Below are 27,831 nucleotides of genomic sequence, written 5' to 3'. Positions count from 1 at the left end.
TAATTTTTATTAAAATGTCAACAGTCTGGCAATGAGCATTAAGCATGGGCATTGAAGCCTGCCAAGAGCTAAAATGTTTGCCAGCAGCACATTGCAGTCATCTACGTACCAGTGTGTGTGTGTGTGTGTGTTTGTCAAGTAGGCACGTGTGTGTGAGAGAATGTGCTTGGCTGGGACAAAAAGCAGACGCCATGTGAGGTAAAACACGAATCTACACTAAGTGCCCATAAAGAACACCCAAATGCAGCAATAAGTTATAGCTATCGAGTGAGCACCGCAAATAATACTTTTCCAATAATTTTACGATATAATAATCTCAGCTTTACTTTCGAGTGCATTACACAAAACTTTCGAGTATCCCGCTGACATGGGAGTGTTGCAAGTCCTATGGAAGTTTTCAGGCAAATCACGTTCCCCTATATGTGGAAGAATAGTAATGTGAAACGTGTGGCAATTAGTAGGCAATGATAATTCCTGTTAAGCATTATAGTTAGAAGACTTTTGGGCGCAGTACACTGCAAAAAGAAGACCAACCTGGTTCGCATATCAATGAGAACTGAGAGCTGAGAACTGGGAGCAGAAAAACTTCCATTTACAGCTGTCTCTGAGAGATTCCACTGACTGCAGTGCTTGGAAAAAATGTTAGCATACTCGACAGCAGTTGTTGCTGCAATTTTCTGCAGCTTCGCTGCGTGCTTCTTTCGCCCTTTATAGCTCTTTTAGGGCTGCAACGAATCGGTAGCTCATGAGATACAGCTTAACGCCAGCAAAAGCAGCAAAAAGGGGAAAAGCACACAATACAGAGGAGATTAGGGAAATTCCAAACATTTTTCTGCTCAGCTAACTGGCCAAGTTCATAAGTACGCACTTCAATTAACTGTACAAAAATGTATAAAAAAATTTAAAACTTGGATAAATGAAAAACGAAAAAAAAAACTTCGAAATCGGCTCCCAGCTTAAAAATAAAACTTTATGTAAAATCGTAAATATTTACGACACAAGAAGTCGTTGCTTATGGCTGCTAAATCTAACTAAGCTCAAATGGAACTTTCTTATTGTTGTTGCTGTGGTTGTTGTTGTTGGCTTCGTCTGCGGTTAGTGGCCGGAGTTGCTGTCTAAGGCCGTAAAATTTGATTTTTATTTGACAGTTATAATGTACTCGGGTCTATATTGAAATATTTATGCCTTAATTCCGAGCTGTACAATTAAACGAGGAAAATAAGGGAGTTGCGAATCTGGAATGTGGAATAAGGAAACAGTTCACATTTCAGGGCTGTTTAATATTTTCCATTTTGTTTAAGAATTTAATCATAATAATTTAATTTACAGACTCCACTATTTTGTCGCTTAATTGAATATCAATTTTTCATTTACAACATATACAACAAAATTACTATTTAATATAATAGCAAAAAGAAAACCATAAATATTAAATAAAAAAGCAGACTGACACTGACTCGTAAATCTTTGCACACTTGTCCAATAAAGCGAAGAATTTTCGCCAGCCAACTCGTAAAATATTGTATACGAAAAAGGCAAATAATACAAATACTCGAAGTTCGATTGCAATAATAAAGACCGAATGGCCGGCAAAAAATGTCGTATATATATATATATATATATATATATATATATATATATATACGACATTTTTTATATATATATATATATATAAATGTTACGACTGTAGGCAAATAAATTGCATTATCGTTGATTTGTAAATTTATTGCGTGTAAACAAATTGCTTATACAACAAATCAATTGTTGTTATTGTACTTGTTACGGCCCTAGTGGCAGGCAGTGAAACTGCGAGAAGGCAAAATTGAATAGCTATCAAATCGCTGAGGTCCAAAGGAGCTGTCGCAAAATAATCAAATTTTAGAGCGCATCCAAAGTGAACAACTTTTGCAGGAAGACAACTTGAGCTGTGAGTATGCCTAGCTACAGTGGCAGCTGCAACTCTTCTATTATATACTTTGTTCTTGAAGGCAATTTAAGTACACAATCCCATAAAATCGTTTCACAAATTGCCAAATCATTAACTTCTAGTCACCGGCCATAAATCACGAACCATTTTGAGCCAATTGCCCAGTCATGTGTAGCTAACTTGGCGTAGTTATTATTTAGGGTATTTTCTGTTTTACATAAAATTTACAATGAGTAGAAAGGGAGACATAATGCTATGAGTAAGCGTAATTTTGATGTTTTATCAAATCCATCTCACCTGCCCACCTGTCTTAAAATCCTAAAATACAGCTATTCTGATGGCTAAAAAAGTTGTAAGAATACTAAAATATCTACACATAAAAGAACAACTTTTCAATATTGAATTTATCACATCCCGCGCTTGGCTCTATGTATGTACATAGGATAGTAACGAATAGCTTCTACATTAATTCCAAATCTCTCAACTCAGCCTACCCTTACTACCTTACCCAGCAGCATATAACACTTCATAAGAAGACACTTCATATGAAGATGATTTATTCTTTTACTTTTACTTAATTTAGAGACTTATAAAATTAATTATGGAAAAGTACACTTCAAATTAAACTATCGCTTAACAAGAAACCAAAATATTTACTTGAAACTTAACCGTAATTTAATTGCAACTGCGCTGCGCGCACTAAGCAATTCGACTCCAACTTAGGCAAATATAAAACTAAGCAACGAGCAGTCTACTTTGAACTACAGACAGTCTTATTCTTGTTTAATAATGAGTTTCATAATTAGAATCGCTATCAATTGAAATAGAAAGATAGGGGATTGACGAGAGTTACCTGCCTTTATAGTACTCTTAAGAGCAGATATGTTTCTCAGAGTAAAATAAGCATTCAATTCTCTACTAAAAACTATTTTAAAGCCAATTCATTGTGGCGCTACCTGGATTCAGTAAATTCATGAGCTCTCCAACTTCTTCGTTGGCTAGCTCGGCAACCCGTTCTCAGCAAATCCATTAAAAAACAGGCAGCGGAAAAATGTACACTTCTTGAATGTTTCCGCACAGTTTGCTTTTGCAGCACTTGCACTTTTCAGCGCCAGACGCTCGATGCCCGAAAGGGCTGCTGCCCGCAACCAATTTTTGGGGCATAAATTCGTTTGGCTGGGCACGCACAACAAATTAAAAAGCACTGAAAAATCGTGGGTCGACTTAAAAAAAAAAAAAAAAAAAAAAAAAAACATAGAAAAACACTGAGAAAACAAATAGTAAATTGAGTTGGGTGTTGCCTTGGCTTTTAGTACTTCAGACATTTTCACACAACAATTTGGCTCGGCTTTGTCTTGGGCACTTTTAGCAACTGATTATTCGGCTTAGCAGGGCCACTTGATCCGTCGTTACATGCACGTCTTGGAAAAAAGAAGCAAATTGACACTGAATTTAATTTTGCGTCAGGACCAAGGGCGTTGGGCGTTGGGCAGGGGCGGGGGTGCGGTTGGGTTAGGTGTGGCGCGTTTTTGCCGCGACTTCTGACATTTGAATTGGTAATTTTCGTTTCGCTGAATGCCAGCCCATAAAAACTACGCACACAGTCGCACTCAAACGCTCTAACACACACACACACGCGCACACGTACAGACAGTCTTTAGTCTTGTTTATGCCACAACGGAAATTGCCTTTTTTGTGCGTCTTCCGGCCGCCATTCCGTCAGCATTGCGTTGCCACCACGAGCCACCGTCATATTTGCCGCATCGTTTGGCATCCCCCTGCTGCCGCCCCCATTGTGCTAACGCCTTTAACTCAAACTGTAACTGACAGCCGCCGTTGCAGGATGACTGCTCCTCGCTGGCACTCTTTCGACACTCGACACTCAACACTCGGCATGCCACGCATAAAGCTGTCAATGTCAATGTAACGTGTTAATTTCAAAGTGGTTTAGTTTGTTGACGCAGCTTGTTAGGAAGACAGAACCGAACCGTTGCCGGGGTAGCCGAGGCGCCCCCTCACCCTTCCTTCACAGCAGCCACCCAAGTACGACCAGCAGCAGCACCAGCAGCGCCAGAAGCAGTGGCAGCATCTGTGGTGCTTCCTCATTCCAATATGTGGGGCATAAAATGTTTTGTGTCAAAGCACATGTGGTTTTAATGCCTAAGAGCAACAGGATCATGTGCAGAGGGAACCCTTTTTTGTCCCCTTACCACAGCGATTGTCAGCTCGTGTTTCGCAACTCCATCTTCGACTGCCGCTCCTGCTGCTGCTGCTCTGGCAGTTGATTGATTGAAGTCTTTTATGCTGACTGCTTAGCAGTTGGTCTGTTGACGTCGTTCGCCTTTTGCTGGGCACATTAAACTTATTGATTAGTTGGGAACAGGCTGAGTATGAGGGGGCCCAGTAACTAGCTGATGCCACAGGACTAGTGAAATATTTCCATTTTCTAATGATTAATTTATCAAACGAGCGCGACAGAAACAGCTACAAGCCCAGCTCTAATGAGATTTTATACTCAAAGAATTCTTGGAATTTTATTACTTTGTAAAAATATTTACATAATAAAATCGAGACTTTTATTTATTTAAATAGTACAAAAATAAGTATATACAATTCTATCTCTCAATAACCAAGCTGTTATACTTATCTTATTTGATTTTATTCGGTAAAGAATTCATTAGCATTTATATTTCACTTTTATACATATATATCTTATCTATATGTATTTATTTTTTATTATTTTTTTTATTATATATGTACGTTAACATGTATATCCAAAAATATTTCTGCTGATGAAAATAAATATTTTTTTTATAAATATAATTTTTGTTGTATTATTATTATTGTTGTGCATTAAATTCATGAAATGAGATATAGGAATACTCATTTAATATACAAATGAGTTCAGATTATTAGGTTTCTGTTTAGCTCTTAGACCAAGAATTTCCTTGAATCTCAACCTAATGATGTACAATGGAGTCTCCGATAAAAAAGTTGTATCACTCTAACAGAAAGCTGCAAGTGAATGACTCATATAAATAACAATTCAGAATATATAGACATATGAATATATATTACAGTATTAATCTTTTGGCGCTTTTGTACATTCCCGAAAATCTACTACTATATATTAAAACATGCTATATGAATAAATTAAAATGATTTAATATTATTATCATTTTGACCTAGTGCAATCAAAAATAGTTCTCAATTCTTGTTTACTCCATATACTTTGCCCACTGTGCGTCATAGCTTGTCTTGAAGCCCAGCTAAAGCTGACAAGCCACGCAAATTCAGGGCCCAAGAAGCGAAGTCCCTATAAAGCCGACATTAGCAGCTTGTTAAAATGTATGGGCTCATCTGGCAGCGAGGGCGTAAGGCAGCCTTAAGCCAGAGCGAGGTTGTGTTGTTGCCCATTCTGAGGCTCGTTACAAGCTACGTTTTGGCTTGTCGGCAGCAAAAATGCGAATGCCAACTGTCATGTGAAAGTGGGAAAGTTGAGCAAGGCAGCTGGACCTGATTCGAGCGCCCGGTAATGGGCCGACATTAAGCGCCATCAAAGTGTGGCGTGGTGGCAGCTGTGGCAGCTGTGGCCGCTGTAAAGCTCCACGAAATTCGAGCGTAATAAAATTTGAGAGATTTCGCACGTTGACAAAACTGTGAGCAACACATCTGGCAGACAAACAACAGCATAAACCAAGTACACGTAGAAAGTGCAGCATGAAATTGACTACAATGGACCCGGCATGAATGTAAATGGGATTTTGGGCAGCGGCACTTCAGTGCAGTGCAGCTGCACTGAATGAGTGTACCCATGTCCAGTGTCCAGTGTCCGGGGCTAAGCAAGTAGATGCAGTTGGCCATACACTCGACAAGTCCGAATGCGAGCACCGATTTGCACCATGGTCAAAGCTCATAAACTTGTTAAGCGAAAATGGGAATGAATTTTGCTTGTTGTTCCTGCTGCTATCGTTGCTGTCCTGGGCTGGGCCCCCCTGCTGTGGTCTGTCCATCACTTTGTCAGCTGCCAGTTAGCAGTTTGTACCAGACAATTACCACACAACAGCATGGTCAAAACGTGCCCGCTCTTTGTGCCAGTCAAGCTGCGTAGGTGCACAGTCCTGGCCAATTGTTAATGTGCCCTGAAGCACCAGCCAACGAGCACTCTGGCCGAATGGCATTTACTTTGCAGCTGCCTTTCATTGAAGCAGCTCCCGAGTAAGATGTCCTTTCATTTTTATAACATACTTTTTGGCGTAAGCTCTTTGCAATCCTTACAAGCAAAAGTTTCTTTCTACAGTTGCTGAAAAGAGTTACATACAGACATTTCGTTTCTCCCTTCTTGAAACCAATTTTCCAAGCAAAAATGTCATAAATCACTTTTAACTGCCACTATTTCATGCTATTCCGGTCAAAGCTCGTACAACTATGCATGAAGACAAAGAAATAGAAAAGCACAGCACAAAACGAATACCCTGGACCATTGTCAACTAATGTGAATGGGATTGCCACAGTAAAATAAAATCTTAAAAGAAAAAAAGAAAAAGAAAATAAATGAAATATATATTTGGTATCTATAATAAACAGAATAATAAATTCTGTGAGAATATTTTATTTGCAATTAAAATGAGGGGTCATTCGGGCAAATATAACAAATTCGAGAAATCCTTTTGTCATGAATATATATTTTTATTATAATTTCAAATTGTGAACTCAATTCACAATAGCAGACCGTCAGTGTCGGACTCCGCATTCATCATAGCCATTCCTTTGACCCAAAAACTTGAGTTGCCCTTGTAGGGGGAAACGCGACAAACTGAGCATTTGATGCTCAACCCCAATGCATAGTTGACCGCAATAAAAATATGCTGGCAACATGGCGTATGCGCAATATAAATAACTGAATGAATAGTTGAATGAATAATTGACTAACTAAGTGACTGAGTGAGTAACTGACAGAATAACTGACTAACTGGCGGACTGATTGAAAGCGAGTGAAAGTGGCATTCTCCGCACTTGAAGCAATTTGTCTTGCCGCATACGTGACTTTTGCAATTCTCTGTCTCTCCCTCCCTATCTCTGTCTCTGTCTCTGTCTGTCTGTTATTTTTACAATTTCTTTCACTATCTTTTGGCGAAAATATTTCGTTGCCATTCGCCATCCGGCATTCGCCCTTTTTAATACATTGCTCATACGCGGCGTGTCAAGGTGCGAAGGCGAGGTCAGCACTTTCGCTTTGCCTGCATACCGAATACCCCAAATAGAGCGAGAGCAAGGCAGCTAGACAGAGAGGGAGATAAATGGGCGGCAAATCTCTGCGAGCGGAAGTCGCGCACTTGGCGCGCTGAATGGGATGCTCAAGCGATTGCACAACATGACACAAAAACTGACACTGATACACTTGACTATAACGGTTCGTGTTGTTATTGCTGCATGTTATGTACTACACCTGCTGGTGGTGCTGGTGGTGCTGCTGCTAGTGCTGTTTCCGGTCGTATGTTGTGTGCAGCAGCTAAACGCTATCATTTGTCTCTCTGCACTGCTCATTAGGTTATGCAAGCGAGTCGAGAGAGGCGCGCAAAGTTGTGAAAGCGAATGCACGTAACAAGCGGATTATTAACCAAAGCTCAATGTCAAGTAGTGGCATGCTTAAAGCGCTTAAAGCTAACACTCCTTGGCCACAGACGCCTCGGCATGAAGTACTCCAAAACGCACATGGGAAGCTGAGCGAGGCCACCAAATAAAAGTAAAAATGTTCCCATTGTGAGACGAGCATGAAATACCCCGTGCTAAGACATGAATTTTCTTTCTCAGACTTTAACCATTTTTTGTGGGTGCCGGTACACCCCATGACACTCATCCTTGCGTAGTATTGAGCTGCACAAAAAAATGAAACAATTCAAAAGTCTTAAGGTAAACACTCAAAAGATAAGAACCAACCGAAAGACGACAGACAGCACACATACTGCACCGCAGATGCTAGCTCTGAATGTGAGGTTAGCAGTTGAGAGCGGCAAGAGCTGCTGCGCTGCATTTGTCTTAATTTGTGACAGCTGCAGGACAGGACAGGACAGGACAAGCCAGCAAACAGTCAACCGAACACAACTAAAAAACGAAAGCAAGTTGCTAAGCAACCAAGCTGCAGTTGCCAACAAAAGTTCACAGCTTCAAAGTTTGTGTGGGTGGATGGCACTAAAAGCGGGCTTAGCTCGCTACAATTGTAAAGGTTTCTTTTATGACAACTGCATTGATCTGGATCCACTTTAATCAGTATATATATAGGTACTCCTACGGTACAAAATAATAGAAGTAGTCGTGGTGTTAGTACTGTTGAACACAATAAACTCAATGATCAACTCTTTATTTTGAAAACAATTTGAAACGAGTATTAGGATTAATATATATTGTTATTAATTTAGAGTCGATATTTCTTAGTCTCTCAGTCACACTAATTATTGTTATTACGGAAACTGTACACATTACAAAGCTACAAATAAATATACTTGCAATTTTTGCCTAGTTTGCCTACAAAGTGGGTAAAATGAAAAAATATAATAAAATTGTAAAAAGAAATATTTAAAAAAACACTTAAATTTAATTAAATTTACAATAATAAACATTGTAAATGCATTTGATAATAATACAAACATATATTATCAATAAAATACATTAAAACAAAAAAGATTAATTAATTTAATTAATCAATTCCTATAAGTATATTTCTGTTAATTTTTCAATTTTAATATATTTTTTCTATGTGTAATTATAGTTCTTCCTTTTTACAATTCAAAAATTAATATTATAAATACAATTATTTTTTGTTAATTTACAATTTAAAATTTTTTTATTTTTTTATTATAATTATTTATTTGCAATTATCCAGCTTTGCAAAAGCTCTGCATGAAGAGTAAATTAAATAAATGTGGTTGCATGAACAGAAAACTGATTTTACTCTTTAGACCATGCCATTGGCGTAGGCTCAGGCTCAGGCTCGGGCACAGACACAGGCCTGGCTTAGTTATATTTGTCACACAGATAATCTGGAAACTTGTTCCAAATTTTAGATTCTTAGAATTTTTTCGGCGTACAAAATTTGACACACAGGCATTACACTCATGGCAGCTGCCGCCAAAGAAAAAAGCACTACGAAGAAGGTCATAACCGTACAATCAAAAGACGATTTTGATCGGATCGTTGCGGAGGCGGGCAATAAACATGTTCTGGTGGAGTTCTTCGCCACGTGGTGTGGCCCATGCGCTCTGATCGGACCACGTCTTGAGGAGTTTGCGCAGGAGTACGCGGACTGCCTGGTTATCATCAAGGTCGACGTGGATGATAATGAGGATCTCGCCGAGGAGTATGATGTCAGCAGCATGCCCTCGTTTCTGATCATCAAGAACAAAATCAAACTGGAGCAGTTTGTGGGCAGCAGCGGCGAAAGAGTGCAGAGCACCCTACAAAAATTCTGCGGCAAGCGCGACGAGAAAACTGCTACGGCTGCTGGTGCGGGTGCAGGCCCCAGCCAAAAGCCGAACAGAATGGTTTCCATGATCAAAGTAGTTAGCCCCAGTAAAGCGAATGTTATGCATTCGGACAAAAAATAATCGACCTCTGCATTGATCAACCTCAAGAAAGCAAAATCGCTGATTGACAATCCATTTAGATCATTTGTACACCAGTAAAATTCAAGGGCCAAATTGCGCTATGTTTTTGTATATGAATATAGATATATATATAGATATATATATATATATAGATATATATATATATATATATATATATATAGATATACATTTATATCATCATAATGCCTGAATAAAAAGGTTTTTCCAAATTAAGCTCATTTGCATACTAAATCAGTATTTCCTTTATAAACTTCAATCTGAAAAGTTATCCGATAAATATCGATAATATAAAATCAATAATAATATATAAAATAATAAATACTATATGCTACAATGTGTAGCTTATGGAAGCCGGCATTATCCTTTGAAGCTGGATTATAATTTCTTGGATTATAATAACTTGAACAATATCTTTTGGCTGCTTTTACCTATTTACATATACATACATATATACTTATAGTTCATCTACTTACACTTCTTTCTAGCAGAAATAGCTGCGGCTGCTATTGCCCATACGATTTCTGCTCCTATTTATAGTAGACTCCGCCTTGTACTAATATTACTATTCCTTCTGCACGTACTTCCCACACTTTTGAGCTAAGCCCGTTGCCAGGAAGTCAAATTCTTCCCGAGTTCATCACCATATCGTTTCTCAGCTTATTGAAAACGTATTTCCCTTATTGGATGTGACTGTTCCTTTTCCTTTGTTTTCGTTTTTGTTTGCTATTCGCTACTTTTCTTTCTTTTGCGCTTTAGCTACCAAGGGGAAAATTCAAAAAGTTTTATCAACGTTTTATATGAGAAAATTTGCTATGAAAGAGCGAAAACGTACGGGACCTGATGGCAGCCTCATGCTTTCACTTTGAGCAAAAGACATTTGCATTTTTATTAAAATGAGAAATTGCAGCAGTTGCAGTTGACTGAAATTTTGGCCAGGGATTAAAGTCAAATTTCTTTGGGTAAAATAGTAGTCTTTAATTGGATAGTCACTTGCACTTGTTTGATGTTTCTTTGTTTTCTTTACATAAAATCAATTAAATTGAATCCTCAAGGATTCGGAGTAATTAACAAAGAGAGAGAGAGGCTCGCAATACTTAAGGACTCTCATAGCTTCCGCTTGTATTGCTTTAAGGTTACTTTTGACGGACTCCGGTGAGCTGAGCATTCTTTGCTTATCTACTTCATATGTTGGGTGTTTATACAGTTGCTGCAGCTGCTTGAGTGGGTGTTGGGTAAAATAATAATGAATTTGCGGCATGCCGTACAAACACGCTCAACAGCGACGCCGACGCAGACGTCGGCGCCATCGCACAACATGCGCCAGATTTAGCTCGAGCTATCAAGAAGATGCACATGCATCAAGCCCTTCACCCAGCCCCTTTCCATGCCACACTGGCTGGCAGCACACACCGCCGCCGCCCGCCCGCCGCCTGGGGCCCTAGATGTGTGTGTGGCAGCTAATATGTTGGTTATGTCGCCTCTCGGAGTCGCTGAAAAATGCGGTGACATGTGCTATAGCTACATCTGCTACCGATCCCCGACGGCCGCGCCCCCTGGCCGCTCCCCCTGGCCGCTCCTGCGGTCCACTTCACAGCTGCTCCATTGAAACAAATGCGCAGGGCGTGCGTACGTGTATCCTAGGCCAGCCTAGGCAGAAGGGGGCTCGGAGAGCTGCAAAGCTTTGATGCGCTGAACAATAGCTATAAAAAGGATTAACTTGCATAACAAAGAAGATGGAGCGTGTGTCTATGGTGGGCGTGTGCGGCCTGGGTGTGCATGTGTAGGCGGCCAACGATGCGACAGGCAGCTGGCGTATAAATTTCCTAGAGCCAACCAACCAGCTGCCTGGCATTGGTCCATGGTCTACCAAATTTATAGTTCCTACTCTACCCGGCTCTGCTTACAGCAGAGATTTCCATCCAGCACATTGTTTGTCCTGGGCTTCGTTTCTCTCTCGATTGCAATTATTTAAGCAAAATTATTCTCACAGCTAGCAAATTACTTAAAATGTTCATTAAACTATTTGAGCAGAGGGCGGAGCGGACCAGGCGAGGATGCAATAACGAACCAGAATTGACATGGTCAAGGAATCAATAAATTATTATGGGAAATAACCAAAGTTGCATTTCAAGCAATTCCTAAATATTTACATAGGAATATGCATATGAAAATTACTTTGAAAATTACTTTGAAGAGTATTAATTGCAAAATGTAATTGAGATACCAAATCAATCATAGGTATATAAATATAATGAAAATGCAAGATGAAGATATTTTAAACCCGACTTTTAGATAAGCAGACTAAAATTGGTCAACTTGAAGCTATTCTTAAATGTTCAAATCAGCTCAGCTCGTCGTCCGGATGAAGAATATACATACATATATACATATATGTATTCCTTCCCTCTCCTATATACATTTTACCAAACCCAAAATAATCGCATTTTCTATATTCATTTCAAGAATTTATACATCCTTTATTTGGGATTCTTGTAAAATGATATGTAATATGTAAAGTCTAACACGTAATGTCTAACGCATAGTATCTAAGGCAAAATGTGTAAGGACTTAGGTGTAATGACTAAGGTGTAAAGTGTAAAATGTCCAATGTCTGATGCGTAATGTTTCAGCCATGAGTATGGGATTGCACGTATTAAGTGAAAAAAATGAATTGCGGAGAAAACTATGTGTATATAGTGTAAATAGTGTACAAAGAGCGCTTTTAGTGTATATAGGTTACATAGTACATATAGTATATATGGTATATATATATAAATATATATATATATATATATATAGTGAAAAAAAAATTCTAAGTGTATATTGTGTATATGGTATATATAGTATAGGGATATAAAACTTTCGATAATTGCATGTCAGTTGGGGTTTGTATTAAGTGTGTTTTCTGTGTTTAGTGTTAAGTCCTACATCAGTGTCGATAGTGTTAGTATACATGTTTAGTTTTTATCTGGCTCTTCGTCGCTGCTGCACTGACTCAGATCGCTGACACTGTTGCCTCGTCGCGGCACCATGGCCAATGGGGGCAGAGTCGGCTCGTCGTCTGAATCTGTATCGTTGGCAACGAATACATAGACCCCAAGTTCCTCATCCAAGAACACGGGAACACGGTTGGGTGGCTGTCCAGCACAGAGCCGCTGTACGCCCGGCGCCGGACGATTCTGGGCCCGAACGCGGGCATGATACTCACGCCAGGTGGTCGGCGGTCGATTTCGCGTCAGATCAATCGATGCCGGCACCGGTCGTAGATCCAAGCCCGAATCGTTCGCCTGCTCAGTCGCTGTCGTCTCAGCCTCATCCGGAGTGTTGGCATCACCACCGGCCACTTGGGCCGGCAGTTCGTAATTCGGATTGAAGAATCTAACGTCATGTACGGGCGGAGGTTCTTCGAAGAGGTATTCCAATTCGGAGTCAGAGGTACACTCCGAATCCACGCCATGCGGGTTGTCCGTCATTTCCGAAGGACCCGGAGAGCAGGCCATTTCCCAATGGGATGGGCTCGTTTCATTCACGTTATCAGGGTCGTGCTCATTATTGCAGATTACGGGTGAATTGTAGTTACGCCCACCTTCCGCTTCTGGGTAGGATGCATATAGCAACTGGTCATCGAATTCAATATCAATATCGTCGTTCCAGCGCCGCGAGTAATCCGGAGCATTTAAGTTGTTATTGGAGTCAGACATTCTTATTCTCTAATTGTATCGAATTGTACACAATATTTATTTTTGTATTCAAGAAAAAAATAAATTCTCAAATTTTCTCACGTGACTAGTAGATTTTTGTTAGACTTTGAATTGTGTTGCTTTTAAGGAAACCTGGTTGTTCTCCCAAGCGCCGAGTTGTAATTACTAAAGAAAAGCTTACTTGGTTTACTCAAAGCACACACACACACAACGGTTTTGAATAGAGTGGCAAGGCTTGCTTTGAATAATTTAGAATTAAAATAATTCCAATATCGAAATGGGTAGTGAACGACACAGTGTGTTGAAGGGAAGAAAACACTGACTTGTCTAAATAAATATAAAACGCGTAAAAAAGACTGCAATATATGTATGTAAATAACATATTATATCGATAGGTAATAATCATATTTCAAAAGCCAAATGTGAATGGCTCTACAGATCGTTGCATATCGATTACATTTAACATTTATCGCCTGATTGAATTCTGGTTCAGTTCCAGTTCCAGTTTCAGTTCCGTTTGATTCCCTAATCTTCCTTCATTTGGCCATTCGATGTGGACTTGCAATCGTAAAGTGATGAAAGTTCTGTTGGCTGCAGCATCTTTTATTTGTCAGTGAAAAGGACATGCTTCCTGCTGTTTCCGTTCTGTTCTCTGCTTCACTCTGCGCTGTCAGACGACCATTAGGTCCTTCGTTGGCTGTTGAGTGTCACTTGCAATTTATGTTTGCCCTAAGTGAAAAATGCACAAATGAAAAATCAAATATTCAGAACAGGATTAGAGCTCAACCCAGTGCAAGCGAACGTCCCTGACGGATGCCTTCCTCTGCGTCGCAATCTCTCTTCATCTCCCTCTTTCGATCTGTCTATCTATCTATATCAATAACAAAGCGATTTATGCGGCAAGTCAGTAACGAAATTAGAGTTTCCTTTTCGCAGCAGCTCAACAAATTGTTCGCCGCTTTTAAGCTCATTAATTTTTAATGAATTTTGGCTAAATAACAAACAGCTGCCCCCAGTTGACAGGATAGATGTGCCAGCATAAAAGCACCGCAAGTAAAATATATTTGCCATCTTAGGAGCCCAAAGTAGAAGATACTTTGCGCCCAAACGACCTCTGCCTGGTCAGCTTAAGCAGCCCTGATTAATGATTCGAAATTAGAATTACGCAATTTTAAGCAAACAATTTGTTTCAAAGTATTTTAAATACTTCTGCTCGAAAACTATTTAAGCGAACGGATAATACATGGGTTAATACTAAACAATTTGAGTAAATAAAGAGATGAAATGTGAGATGATAAGATGCAATTTCAATATGATAAAGAAGTAAAGTTTAAGATATATGACATATGATAAGAAACAATAAGGTGCATTAATGTATGACTATAATTAGGTATGTCTGGATATTCATTTATTCATATATACATACACATATGTCAATCTATCTGTATATTTTCTTTTATTTAAATGAGGTTTCTTTGTTTACTATTAAAACTTACAAATTGCATGTAAATTAAATAACTTAGTAGTTACTTTACCGGCATATCCATCCCGTCTATGCCACTTAACATATATTTCCTTCTCTTTTACTTCCCACATGTAGTAGTATAGTAAATGCCTTGCTTGTCGTGGCTCCCACAGTGCCCAGGCGCTACCTGTTTCCTGCACTCACGCGCGCCATCGCCATCTCTGTCTCGCCTCAGCTCCAATATCCATTACATACACATTTAGCAGCACATTAGTACAGAGGTCACAGCACATTTATCAAATTTTCGGGCAACTCACTCTTTCACTCTTTTTATCTCGTCTCGCAACGTGATTCTTACCTACTTTTGCCTGTCTGTTTACATAAGACTTAAGCGCCCGTTTTGGTTTGTGTTTTTTTTTCCGGGTTTTTCGGTTTTTCGTTTCGTATACGCAATTTCAATTTCTGGCTGGTATTTTTATATTTCTTATTTACTTTGCTTTTGGTTTCTGGCACCGCCCTGTGTGCTCGCTAGTCTATGTTATTGTCTACCGCAGTCGCCGCCGCGTGGCTCTGACAATTGGCAACCGTAAGGCAGGCAGCCAGCACATTTCTAGCCGCAATTCGGCCATACAACGCGGCGTATGAGTAACGAGTTATGTGCAATGCGACAAACCAAACAAAACAGCAAGAAGAGCACACTTACATGAGTGTGCGTGTGCATATATATGTGTGTGTCTGTGTATGTGTATTTCTGTTATCCTGGGTTTCGTCTTCATCTTTGTAGTCCCCCATTTAACCGCAAATTCGCATTTTGTCCCATTTCGTTTATTTGTTTACTTATTTAAATTGCTTAATTTGCATTAAATGACAAGCGACTGCTATTTACTCCGCTGCACAAATGAGATACGAAACTGTGGGATCTCTCTGGGAAACGGTTAACAAACACTTTGTGTAGACAAGGATTAAGTTACGTAAAAAATAGACACAAACGGCGAGGGTATGAACAAAAATGTGGATTACGGCCCAACAACTGAAAATAGAAACGTTTGCAAAATATCTAAGAAAAAACAGCAAATTCTACGCTTAAAATGAAAAATATTTACGGACTTGCTCAAATAAGTGCGCAATACAAAAATATAAATCAAATTAAAATATATATAAAGTGTTTCAGCCAAAATAAATACAATGCCAATCATAAACAAAAAAAACTATTTCCCAAAAATAAAAAGCTTGCGTAATAAATCAAAGAGAAATAAATGCTCGAAAAGTTGCATAAAAATGAACGAATATATCCACAATTAAACTGAACATAAAAGCTGCATGGCGTAATCCAATCAAAAACAATTTTGAATAAAATAAATTGTAAAAAATAAATAAATTCAAAATTAAAATGTTCTAAAATTTTTATCCTTTTCAATGCAGTAACCAATCCCAAGTTTATGCAATCGCAAATAGATCGAACAAAACACGCGTAAAAAATGTCTGGCCGAGATGTTTCAGTGACTGAAACAGCGCAGAGCGATCAGGTATGTATTCTATAAGGAAAACACAACTTGAAATTGTTTAAGAAAATCAAACAGAATTTAAAACACACTGAAAATCAAACAGTCCCAAAACATTTGCCTTTCACAACCGAAACAAAAGACTTTCGCATGATTTTTCCCACTTTGGTATTTATTATTAAGCAGCTCGACAATTCGATGTTTGCTCGCATGAAATTAGTTTAATTTTGAACTAAATATTATAGTATGAGCTTTGCCCTCCAGCCTGCTCTATACAGGCGATTTCATTTAACGATTGTCTCCCATTATTTATGAGCACATTTAAGGCTGTTTTATTTCTGAGTTTTACTGGCCTAAAACACCGAAATATTTATGCATTCTATTTTTGGGCGTGTGCCTGTTTTGTTGCTGTTGTTCATGTTGTTGTTGTTGTTGTTTTTTTCTTTTTTTTTTTTTATTAGCTGGCTTTAAGCTCTTGCACACGATTCACGCGTGAATGCGACAAAAATATAATTTATTATTCCGATTCTTTTGCATTCATAATTTGCTGTGCATGGGCGGCGCACTCCATTACACACTTTCTGCTGTCACCTGCATGGGCAGAATTTACGGGTCCGCTTTTATTTTTGCATTTTTGGGTAAACATTTTGCAGACTGTCACGAATTGCTTGCATTGTTGCTGCTTATCTAATTAAATTCTCTTGAAGTCTGACCCAAAAAACGTGCTTCAGCTGCCAAGAGAGCTCTCGGCGCATTGATCGAGCCCTAATCAAATAGCAACTCAGGCCGAGGGCTCGAGTGATAGCAAATTGTTTTGGTATTTACATATCGTTTGTGCCACATAGCAGTCAAGTGCCAAACTACTGGGAGAGTGCAACTCTTGCCTGCCTGCCTGCCCAGCTCATCCTCATGACTGTGAAAAGTGAAAGCAGTGCTCATTACGCCCAGACGACGCCGAAGAGAGCGCCGACCAGGGAGACAGGAGCTCGAAGACGAGGCATGCTGGGGCGCATGGCGCAGTTGTTGCGGGGCAGCAGAGAATTTCCTGGTGCGCTGCCAACTGGGCTAACGGTATTTGTGGGCCCTTTGTTGGTAGGCCCCAGCATTTGGCCCGTTATTTGATCATCATTAGCGATACGTATCGGTCCGAGGTCTCGAGCTTTGTGCAGCTCAGCGACTTTTAAAGGTCCGGACATGTTCTCTGCCTGACTGCCATATAGATATTTGTGTGTATGTGTGCTTGCCAGTGTGTGAGTGGGTGACACTGTGGCACTGCTGACTTCGCCTCTCGAAGTCCTTTCTGCGGTTGCTGCTACTTTGCTCTGGCTGGCTGCAACACAAAGTTGCAACAAAAGTTTTGTCGCTCTTTTGTGCGATGCTTGACTTCATTGGCTCTTTGATTAAGCCGAGAGCGATTCACGAGCCAACCGACTGGCCTGGACGGCAGTCAGCGGGGAGCCATAGCCAAGCCAAGCCAAGCGAGCCAGCTAAACAATCCTCCAGCCACTGTGTAATTAAATAATTGCGGTGAGCTCGCCACCAAATCGAGCTAATGCATTTGGCTCAAATCTCACTTGGCTTTTGGTTATGACTTGCTCTGCCTCACTTTCGTTTGCCTTTCCTTTATTTGGTTATGTGGAAATTGCATTTCGTAACTTCGTTTTGTGTACTCTTGCTGCAGGCCATTTAAGAATATCGTCGGAATATTCAGTTGCAAAAGAGTCTCTGTCGTAACGGTTAAATAACGCCTGAGGCGGACTATTGATCGCTGGTCTTTTGCAATGACAGTTATCTATGAGTACTAGTCACTATGACAATTCAATTTAGTATATAATTATTTTACATATATCTACTGTAGCTATACTAGAGGATAATTGAGACTAAATAATATATTGCATTTATTAGTTTAATTAATATTAATATTTAGCAACAATAATATCTTTTGTTTCTCTTCTTTAAAGAAAAAAGTTTTTATTATTTAATTTTAATTCATTAAAAATTGGAACCTATATGACCTCAAAGTATTGCCTATATATACAATGATTTATACATACATATGCATATATACAAACACTTATTCTTAATCAGTCAGATTTCGTTTTCAACTTTTTCGTCTGCCCATCCAATTCATATAAATGAAACTGGAAAAATACAATACTTGAAAACTCATATATAATCTAGAGACATATTTTTCGATATAAAATCAAATTTACAAACTTGTTTTGGTATTTTTATTTTCCCATATATGCCAATTCAGATACTGAAATGTTTCTGTTCAATAAGTTAAGTCCTAAGTTTTCATTTTCATTTGATCTGATAATATAATACTAGATAGATAGATCGTAAATAGATCGTTTTTACAATCAAATATTTATTATTAAAACCATTGGATGAAATATAAATTATGAGTCGCTTTGTTACTATGAATATTATATCATATATTCCTTATATTATATGCTAATAATTAATTAAATTTTATACCAATAATGAAGTTGGTATAAAAAAATTAAAAACATTTTCGTAAATTATATAATTTTTAATTATTTTATTTTTGATGTTAAAAAAAAGCAAGAAAAAAGGTTTCTGAGATAATATTTATTTATTTTATTTAATAATAATATTTTATTTATTATTTTTTCATTTCCCAATTTAAGTTCGAAGAGCGATCAATTTTGCTTGTTAAACAGCTTATGAACTACACAGCTCAATTTATTATTATTATTATCAATCAATATTTTCTTCAATCGGCTTTGATTAACTGGTTCTCCGATAAAGCTATTTAAAATACATAAATGAAAGAAGCGGAAAGCCAATTAAGAATAATCTGATTAAGCGACGAAATTCGGGAACTTGTTCTATTTATGCGGTTACTCCGAGCTGAGAGCTTTATTTAATTGTTTTTATTTGCCATAATTTCAATTTAAGGTCTCTTTTATTGTAGTTGCTCGCTATGCTTGCTGCCCTTAGCTGCTCTTTGATTTTGTGCACTGTCCACTTTTTGCTTTATGCCAAAAATATATGAGCCAACTTAAGCTTTATATCCAATTCCGCCCGTCCTTCCCGCTGAAGCACACAAACACATGAACACGTACACGCACACGAATACGAATACGAACAGAGAACACTTTTTGCTGTCAACAAACAATTTATATGGCTACTCTTCTTGTTCTGGCCGCGATGAAAAGTATTTGCCCGCCTCCACGGCCACAGCGCAACAGCAACAGCAATATTTTCGCTACCACAAGCAGCAGCAGCAGCAGCAGCAGCAGCAGCAACAACAACTGCTACAACAGCCACAAAGTTGCATGCGACACATACCACAGCAGCAACAGCAACAGCAACAGCAGCAACAACAACAGCTTCGACAGCTGCAGTGGGAACAGCAACAACAACTGGTCAACAGTTCGAGCGAGTTTGACGAGTTCCACTGGCCGAGCAAGCAGCTGCATCAACCGGACGCTGTGGGCACTGTGGCTGGTGCTGTGGGTGGGGGTGGGGGTGGTGGTAAAATCTATATAACACCCGCAGACATTCCGCCACCGCCTCATCCGCCGCATCCGCATCCGCATCCACATCCGCATGGCAGCAACAGTCATAGCCACCACAATGGCAACAAAAGCAGACACCACCAGCATCCTCAATCTGCTATGACGACACCACATCGAACACCGCCGCATCGCTGCAAATGCGAGCATCCAATCGAGCTGCTGGACTATGACTTTGAGGATGCTGCGGCAGCGGCCACAACCGCCTCCGCCCTCCACGCGCACCGCCACCAGCACCCGCCCTACTACTACAAGCCAGCTGCCACCTTGAATTCAGCGGGCGCCTATCAGCTGAGACGCCACAGCGCCAAGCTGAATGAGTCCATGCTGGGCGGCATGGGCGGCAGCAGCTTGGACGATGATGATTTGCACAGCTCTGGTGGCTTTGGCGGCGGCATAAACCGCTTCAAGGTAAGCCCCACAACCGGCCGCACCCGCACCCGCTCTCAGACCCAGAGAAACTGTTGATCTTCAATTAAAGCATATATACATATGGACCACTGTGGGCTAATGGTCTGTGAACGTGGCTGCCATAATGAGCCACTAATTGATGCTGTCGATGACTGCTCGAATGCAGCATTAGTGACATTAGATGGTGCTCGCGACAGCTCCCTGAAAGGACTAAGCGATTTCGATTCAATTGTTTGCGGCCTCTTTGTTGTGGGCGGGCGTTAGTGTGTTTGCGTGTGTGTTTCTGTGTGTGTGAGTGACATGCAACAGGCTACAACATAAGTAGTGCAAAGCATCAATTACGAGAAGCCTTATGGCATAATAATGTGGCATGCGGCAGTGAGTGGCCTTTCAATTACTCCTTCTCCGTAGTAGATTAAATGGGGAAACAGAAAAAAAAGTATAAAATGAAAACATACATACTATTACAAGGGATTTAATAGAGCTTTTATTTCAAATCATGTAAAAACATTGCAGTCGGGTGTTACCGACTGCAGAATACTCATTCACGGCCAAAAGGCTGCCAACTCCAAAGAAAAGATATAGTTTTTTAATTGCCACCTCCCTATAGGTATACATGTATGTTTTTATCTTGGTGTAAATTTGAAATTTAAATTCCAGATGGATATTGTAAAAACCCAGTATACCCATTTGATTTTCTTGAATAGGTATAACAAGCAAAATACTATCTTATAGTCCAAAAACAGTTAAGTTGTTTTTTTAATTTTATAATTTGTTGGTATGTAAATATATATTTATAGAGAAGGTCAACAATATAAGGGGATAAAAGTGTAAGATAAGACAATAAAAATATCCAAGATATAGAATAAAGAGACTTCGATTAGTCATGAATTATTTTGGCCAACCAGTAGCAAGATTTTTAGATCTGTAAATTGTTGAACTTCGAACTCTTTTGCTAGTATTTCCCAGTGTGCCACGCCTCAGGGAACAATTAAGCGGCGGAGCGGCAAAAACTTAATCGGATAGTAAATAAATCTTTGTTTAGAATAATTGGATAAAAACACTGACCAAACAACACATAGACTAGACATGTAGAGCAACGTTTTTCCACGCCGCAAAATCTGTGTAGCAGGTCCCGGCCAATTTCGTATTCGCTCGGCTTGGTATTGGCTGGCTCGGGTAATGAAAGATAGCACGACGAAATCAGTGCGCTCTAAGCACGCAAACGAAATGGTCATGCATATGCTTTGCGTTTTTTGTCTTACTCTCCCTCTCTCTCTCTCTGTGGGCTCTCAAATCATGAAGCTCAGCAGCGCACAAAAATTGAAATTTCTTCACGACGGTCCCAGTTTGGTCAGTGATAACAATAAATCTATATAGATTCAAATCCTAATCCCAAATAGTTCCGTATGTACATAAATACATCAATTAAGTCAGGGGACTCAAACACATTCGTAAAATATGTCAACGATAAGTGAGAGTTGTGCTGGCTTTCTTGGTGTGGGGCGCAATAACAATAATCAGAAAACGACACGCCTCAGACAACTAATTAACTTAGCTGGTTTAATGGAAAACCAAGCGACAAGCAAAACTACCTTGGGGAATAACCACGCCCTAAAAGGTGCGAAGCTGTTGTGCGAAAGTGGAAAATCTAATACCCTTACGAGCTACCTGATGCCCTGCTGAAGGATTGTGCTAAAAGGCAGGGGTAGACAGGGTGTTAGGTAACAAAATATTATTCTCAGAAAAGAGTACTTATACAATTCCTGAAATCAAGGTCTCACCTGGCTAATTATTAATATTTTTTCAAAATATAAAATTGTCTGGAATAAGAGAACACAAGAAAATGAACATTATCTGGGCACTGTCTCCCCCACTTTATAGTTTCCTATCATAAACACATTGAAATTTAAAGTTGGCTTCTTTTTGCAACAGCTTTAAAAGTCGTAAGGTTTACATAAGCTAGGTAAAACTCTACTAATACAAAGTACTCCAAACAAAAAAAAAAGTAATTTCCTTACTTTACTTTCTTACTCATTAAGTAAGTGCAAAGCTCATTTAAAATTGCTGTCAGAGTAGAAATACCCTTTGGTGAAAAGAAAACAATTTACGATGCCCATTTGTCTAGCATGATTAGCGAAAATTATGCGTACATTACGTAAAATTGTATTAAAATTGCTGCTAGCCACAATAGCAATACTATGGAACAGGACAACTAATTAACTAGCGGCTTAATGAGAAACTAAACGACAAATGACAAGCCCATACAGCCCCGAGAAAAGGGAACTCATTAAAAACCGAAGGAATGACGAGGGCCATCTCTCTGTCGTTTGCTCTCTCCGGGGGACAAATCGGAATACCCTTTCAGCAGGCTGCCGGTGTTATATAGAGGTACATAAATAAAAGAGACCTCAGTCCATAGAGATCTTTCAGAGTAGTTGTGCCTGGGCAGCAGTAAAGTCAATTATTTGCAAGTGAATTTCTGCTGTTGATTATTTGCTAAATCTATGGACTGGTGCAAGGTACCGTATTAGTTAAAATAAGTGACTAAATATAAATTGATAAAGGGAGAAGGCAAAGGAATATACCATGTAGTTTGTGTGTTGTATCTTAAATAATGCAGAGCCTGTGCAAAAAAACCTGTAATTATAATGCAAAATAGTTATATTGTATGTACATACATATATGACTTACTGTGAATAGATCAAATTTAGAATTCTAGAATAAAACTATACCATATCTTGGTAAACCCGATATGAAGAAAGAAGTGTAATACACATAATACTTTCATTTTTCAACATAGGTCAACAAAACGCTGACGTACGAGAGGTATTCTAATTTCAGTTCGCATTTAGCTCATCGAAATTCAGTAATAAAGTAGCGTCTGTTATTAACCTATATTACAAGTATAATTATTATTTTTATCCAAATTTATCAGAGCCCATATCTCAACAGAGACTCTATGTTTAAAAATGTATTCTTAGTCTATATTTTATTTTCCTTTACAAGAAGTACAATTCTTTTTACCTCGAACTTCGAAATTTAAATGATATCCTAAATTAATAAATTTATATTTATGTATGAAAAATATATAGATTTTTTGCTGTGCCACAAATATTTTATTCAAAAACATTATATTTTTAAGGAAAATCTTGTTTCAATACTGATTTTACTTAGTCAACTTGATTTCATAATTGAAAATAAAGTGGAAATGATTGACAACTGTACATTGAACTCGGTTTAACCATAATATTTTCTATTCAAGTGCAATGAGGAGTCATCAGCGCACATCTAATAACAAAATTGTCTTCATATATAAAGATCTACATCAAATGAATTTATTTAATATCAAAATTGTTTTCACCATTTTCACATTAATGCACTTCATAGCAACCCTATATTACCCATCCTTAGGCATTCGATATGCCCAAGTCCAAGACACCTAATCAGACATGCTGCGGCTGCTCTTTAAGCTCATTCATTTTTTAGCAGAGCATTTGGGATGGACGAGCTCTGAGTCTCTAGCCTCAACCCACAGGCGATTATGTGTCAGCCAACAAATTGGCAACTGATGCTAAACAAGTATACGCCATGTGGTGCAACATGGATATAAATTGTATTTAATTTTCACCACCCACCCTTGCTCTGCTCTGGCTATGGCTCTGGACTGTGGCCCTAGCTCGGACTCTTTTTGTGGCTCCAGCTCAGGCCAGATAGATGCCAACTAATTGCCGGAAGTTCAAGTGCACAAGCAAACGTTCGGATTGGAGCTCGAGCTAACCAAGCAGCTGATTTTAGTAGCCCTCTACTCACCATAGGGCATGGATGACTCCTAAAAGCTTTCGGTTTTATATATATTTAATAAATTCGTTTGGCCTCGTCTGGCGCCACTAATTGCGCCATATTGTGCACAAATCCTATTCACAACTCCCAAAACAATCTCCAGACAGACAAGAGTCATGCGTCGAGCACAGATAGAATCTGTGAATTCATGCGAGTTTTCAATTTGCACCCCAGCCAACCAATTGGAATTATTATTTGATTTTTCTCTTTTTCTCTCTCTCTCTCTCTCTCTATCTAAATAAATTGAAGCGCTTTTAATACCCTTTCAGTGTTAGTGAAAATATTTATTCAACTTTAATTGATAGCAAATCAAATATGTATTGATAGCAAAAATTCATTTTTACCAAACATATTTCACTTATATGAAACTCTTCAAAAGGTATCAAACAGAATCTAAAAGCTGAAGTACTCCAATTCCAATTTATTGCAACTCTTGGTGCTGAAATAGATTAAATGGATGGTAGAACGAAAACTGTGCGAATAAACAAAAACCATTTCAATTTGATCTGTGTTTAATAAATACGCTGACCCCATAAGCCCAGACAACAAAACCCAAGTGATTGCATTGCCTAGTGGGCCATATTTTATGGCTGTATTCTAGCCATAAAATCGCAAAACTTGTAACCAGCATGTCTTCGAAGCCAGTTACAGCTACAGTTGGCACCAAGGTGCCATATATTTTAGTTGCGTCACTGCAAATCATGTGGGGATTCAGAGCATACGTGATGTGGGGCTGCGACTCAATGGATTTCTATGGGGAAGTTCGCTTCGATTTCCTTTGCATATCTTAATGGCATTTGTGCGGCTAGTTGACTGTGTGATAAGTGCAAAGGTTGGCTAGACTCTGATTTAGTTATGCGAGATTATTTGAAAATATATGCAATGCTATAAAGAAGAAAAGAAATGGCAAGACTCAGCTAACTGGATTTGAAATCTTTATATAATTGGAATCTTTATAAATAACCGGTTGAGTAAGTATTCTCAGCTCATGTACTTAAGTTGAAGAAGTAAAGAAATTACTTATAATACTTATAAGTACGTTATATACTCTCAAAGACATCCTTACAAAAGTCATTCCAAAATGTATAAAATAGGCTTCTCATATTATATATGCATTTCATAATCGTTTATTACATATATATTATATTTATTACATATATATATATTCTCAGATCATATCCGCGTTCATTTATTTGCCGACTTTAACGTCAATGAACATAATTCATTCGCAATTATATTAATCCGCTTAACCTTGAGCTAGTCTCAAATCCATTATGAAATTGTCAACAAATGCCATTTGGCATTATTTCTAGTGACACACAAAGTGTAATTTACTTTTATTATAAGACAAGTGTGGACATCTCTCTATCATACAAATTGAGTAGTTTCTTTCTATGGCACGCTGAAAATACCAAAACCAAAAGTCAATAAAAATTTGTTATATAAAATAACAATTTCTTGGCTACCTGGTAAACGCTTAACGGGGTTACGTCATGGCGCAATTGTCGGTTTCCCCTGTTTGAATAGCTCCCGGCCAGCTAACAATCTGTAAACCTGTTCCGAGTCGGTAGACTGGTAGAAAACAAAACTACTTTCATTTTCAGCCAACGTCTCGTGATTTCTGATCGTGGCCGAAGAGAAAAAGCGCATTCGAATGCGCAGCTACACCTGAGCAGCGGTAATTTGTATGCAAAACTCAGCTTTTCGACGGCTCTGTAAAACGTGATTCGGGTTTTGAATACCTTGCTATAATTGCACCAAAATAAATATATTTATTGACGTAGTACCATTAGAGGTTTTGCGTATTGAGTATATTTTAGGAATAAAAGGCGGGTTATAGAGCTTAGAATTATCAAAATGTAGAGTCTCAATAGTTCCTGTTTATTATAAATCTATAATATATATAGTATAATATAAACACGAATTTTGAGACTCTAGACTATAATAAATCTAAGCTCTAATGTATGATTTGATCTCTAGTTATGGTAAAAAAAAAAACGATTAGAGCTTCATCAATAATAAACTGGACAAAAGATATAGTTCTCTTTTGTTAGATGTTAAGATCTGACCTTATATGCGAATTTCATTCATATCAGAGAGTTGATGATGATGAAATGGAAAATTAAATAAATTATATTTTTTTAAATTAGATAAATATTTTCAAATTTGTATATATGTATATGCTATATTATTAATATTTATGCATAACCAACTATACGTATAGTATTTAAATATTATATTGAAAATTTTTAACTAATTAAAATATATATTTAATTCTGTATATTTCCATGTGATTAATACAAATTGGATTAATAAAAATTTTACATAATTTTCTTCATTATATAATTTTTTACATTATATAGTTAATTTCTATATATTTTCAAGAAATTAGAAATATTTTTTCCCATATTAGACATTTATATAAATTACTGAAAAAAATTATAGCTTTTGTAAAGTTATATTTTGAATTTATATTTATATTTATATTTACGATTAGTAATTAATTAATCTTTTCCAACAAGAAAAAAATATTTATACGATTTGTGTATTAAATAAAAAATAAAAATAAAAACATTGCAAAATTGGAAAATTGCCTAACTTCGTATTGATTAAATTGTATAATACATTGTAAACTAATTTCTTATCAATGAGCTCCACTAAAATCAATTCTAATCTCTTGCTCCGCAGAACCTGGTCTACTCCAAGGAAAAGAAGCGTAGAGTGCGCATCATATTATGTGTGGTTGGCGGAATTATCGCTATAGCCCTGCTGGCTACAATGCTGGCGCTTATCCTGCGCTCGGACGACGAGAACGGCAGCAGCGATAAGCCCAAGGACAATGCCATCAATCTGGAGGATGTGCTCAGCGGTCAATTATATGCGAAACGCTTCAACGGCAGCTGGAGCAATGGCAACAGCGTGATCTACAGAGTCAATGCGGTAGGTGTACGAGACTTGCATTCACAATAGATCCAGTATACAAGGTGTTAATGCTTCTAGGATATTGTGGAGCTGGATACAAAGACGCAAGTGGTTACCACGCTGCTGTCGAATGCGGCGCACTATGTGCTCTTCGAGAAGTCCGCTGATGGCCAGCTGTTGCTCTTGGCCAAGAACTACAAGAAGAACTTCCGCTACAGCTTCTTGGCCGAATACGACATATATAATTTCAGCTCGAACACCTTCACTCCGCTGACAATTCGGAACGAGCAGGTGCTCCTCAGCATGGTTCAATGGGCGCCGGTGGGCAACGCGCTGATCATGAACTTCAACCGCAACTTGTATTACAAGAAGAGTGCTCTGGATCCAGAGATAGCCATCACCAGCGACGAGAATGGCATATTTTTGAATGGCATACCCGACTGGGTGTACGAGGAGGAGGTGTTCAGCTCAAATGTGGCCACATGGTTCAACCCCACGGGCACTCAAATCGCCTTCATTCAATTCGACGACTCGCCCACGCACGTCATCAACTTCCCCTACTACGGCGATGCCGGAGATCTGCGTTTCCAGTATCCGCTGCACCAGGAGATCCCATATCCCAAGGCGGGCTCCTCAAATCCCCGCGTCGTACTCTTTACGGCCGATCTCGAGCGAGCGCTAGAGGGCAAAGAGTTCCTCACTTCGATGCCAGTGCCAAGTGCCCTAAACACTGAAACCGACTACATAGTCACAGTAGTCAGCTGGCTGGACAATGATAATGTCTTGTCAGTCTGGATGAATCGTGTTCAAAACGCTGCCTATGTCATCACCTTCGATGGACGTAGCCGCAAGGTGGTAAGTACTCAAGCCTTATGAACTTAGTTGAGATA

At 38.6% G+C, this 27,831-nt stretch overlaps 3 protein-coding genes across 7 annotated transcripts in view; 2 read left to right on the top strand and 1 right to left on the bottom strand.

Annotated features, from left to right (window-relative positions):
• ome (dipeptidyl peptidase 4 omega) overlaps positions 1–27,831 on the top strand; it is an 84,734-nt gene that overhangs the window by 49,335 nt on the left and 7,568 nt on the right. For 2 of the 5 annotated variants that reach the window (XM_018007052.2, XM_089468205.1), the window contains exons 2-5: positions 16,141–16,244; positions 19,406–20,176; positions 26,708–26,959; positions 27,020–27,796. In XM_018007052.2, the coding sequence (XP_017862541.1) occupies positions 16,197–16,244; positions 19,406–20,176; positions 26,708–26,959; positions 27,020–27,796 (1,848 nt within the window). In that variant the 5' untranslated portion in view covers positions 16,141–16,196. The remainder of the gene's footprint in view (positions 1–16,140; positions 16,245–19,405; positions 20,177–26,707; positions 26,960–27,019; positions 27,797–27,831) is intronic. The other 3 variants (XM_018007053.2, XM_089468206.1, XM_018007054.2) reach the window with 2 other exon arrangements.
• Positions 8,943–9,765, top strand: LOC108613545 (thioredoxin-2). The gene has a single exon (XM_018007077.2). The coding sequence runs from the start codon at positions 9,043–9,045 to the stop codon at positions 9,529–9,531; it is 489 nt and encodes a 162-aa protein (XP_017862566.1). The 5' UTR covers positions 8,943–9,042; the 3' UTR covers positions 9,532–9,765.
• On the bottom strand, positions 12,005–13,495 carry LOC108613540 (uncharacterized). The gene is made up of 2 exons (XM_018007072.2): positions 13,335–13,495; positions 12,005–13,262 (listed from the first exon to the last, which is right to left on the bottom strand). Exon 2 carries the CDS (start codon positions 13,251–13,253, stop codon positions 12,510–12,512), a length of 744 nt encoding a protein of 247 aa, XP_017862561.1. The 5' UTR covers positions 13,254–13,262; positions 13,335–13,495; the 3' UTR covers positions 12,005–12,509.

This window comes from Drosophila arizonae, chromosome 4 (genome assembly GCF_054131065.1).
Source record: "Drosophila arizonae isolate 15081-1271.41 chromosome 4, UAZ_ARI_1.0, whole genome shotgun sequence".
NCBI classification, from domain to species: Eukaryota; Metazoa; Arthropoda; class Insecta; order Diptera; family Drosophilidae; genus Drosophila; species Drosophila arizonae.
The sequence above is the reverse complement of the archived record's forward strand: the minus strand, read 5'-3'. Positions and strand labels throughout refer to the sequence as shown.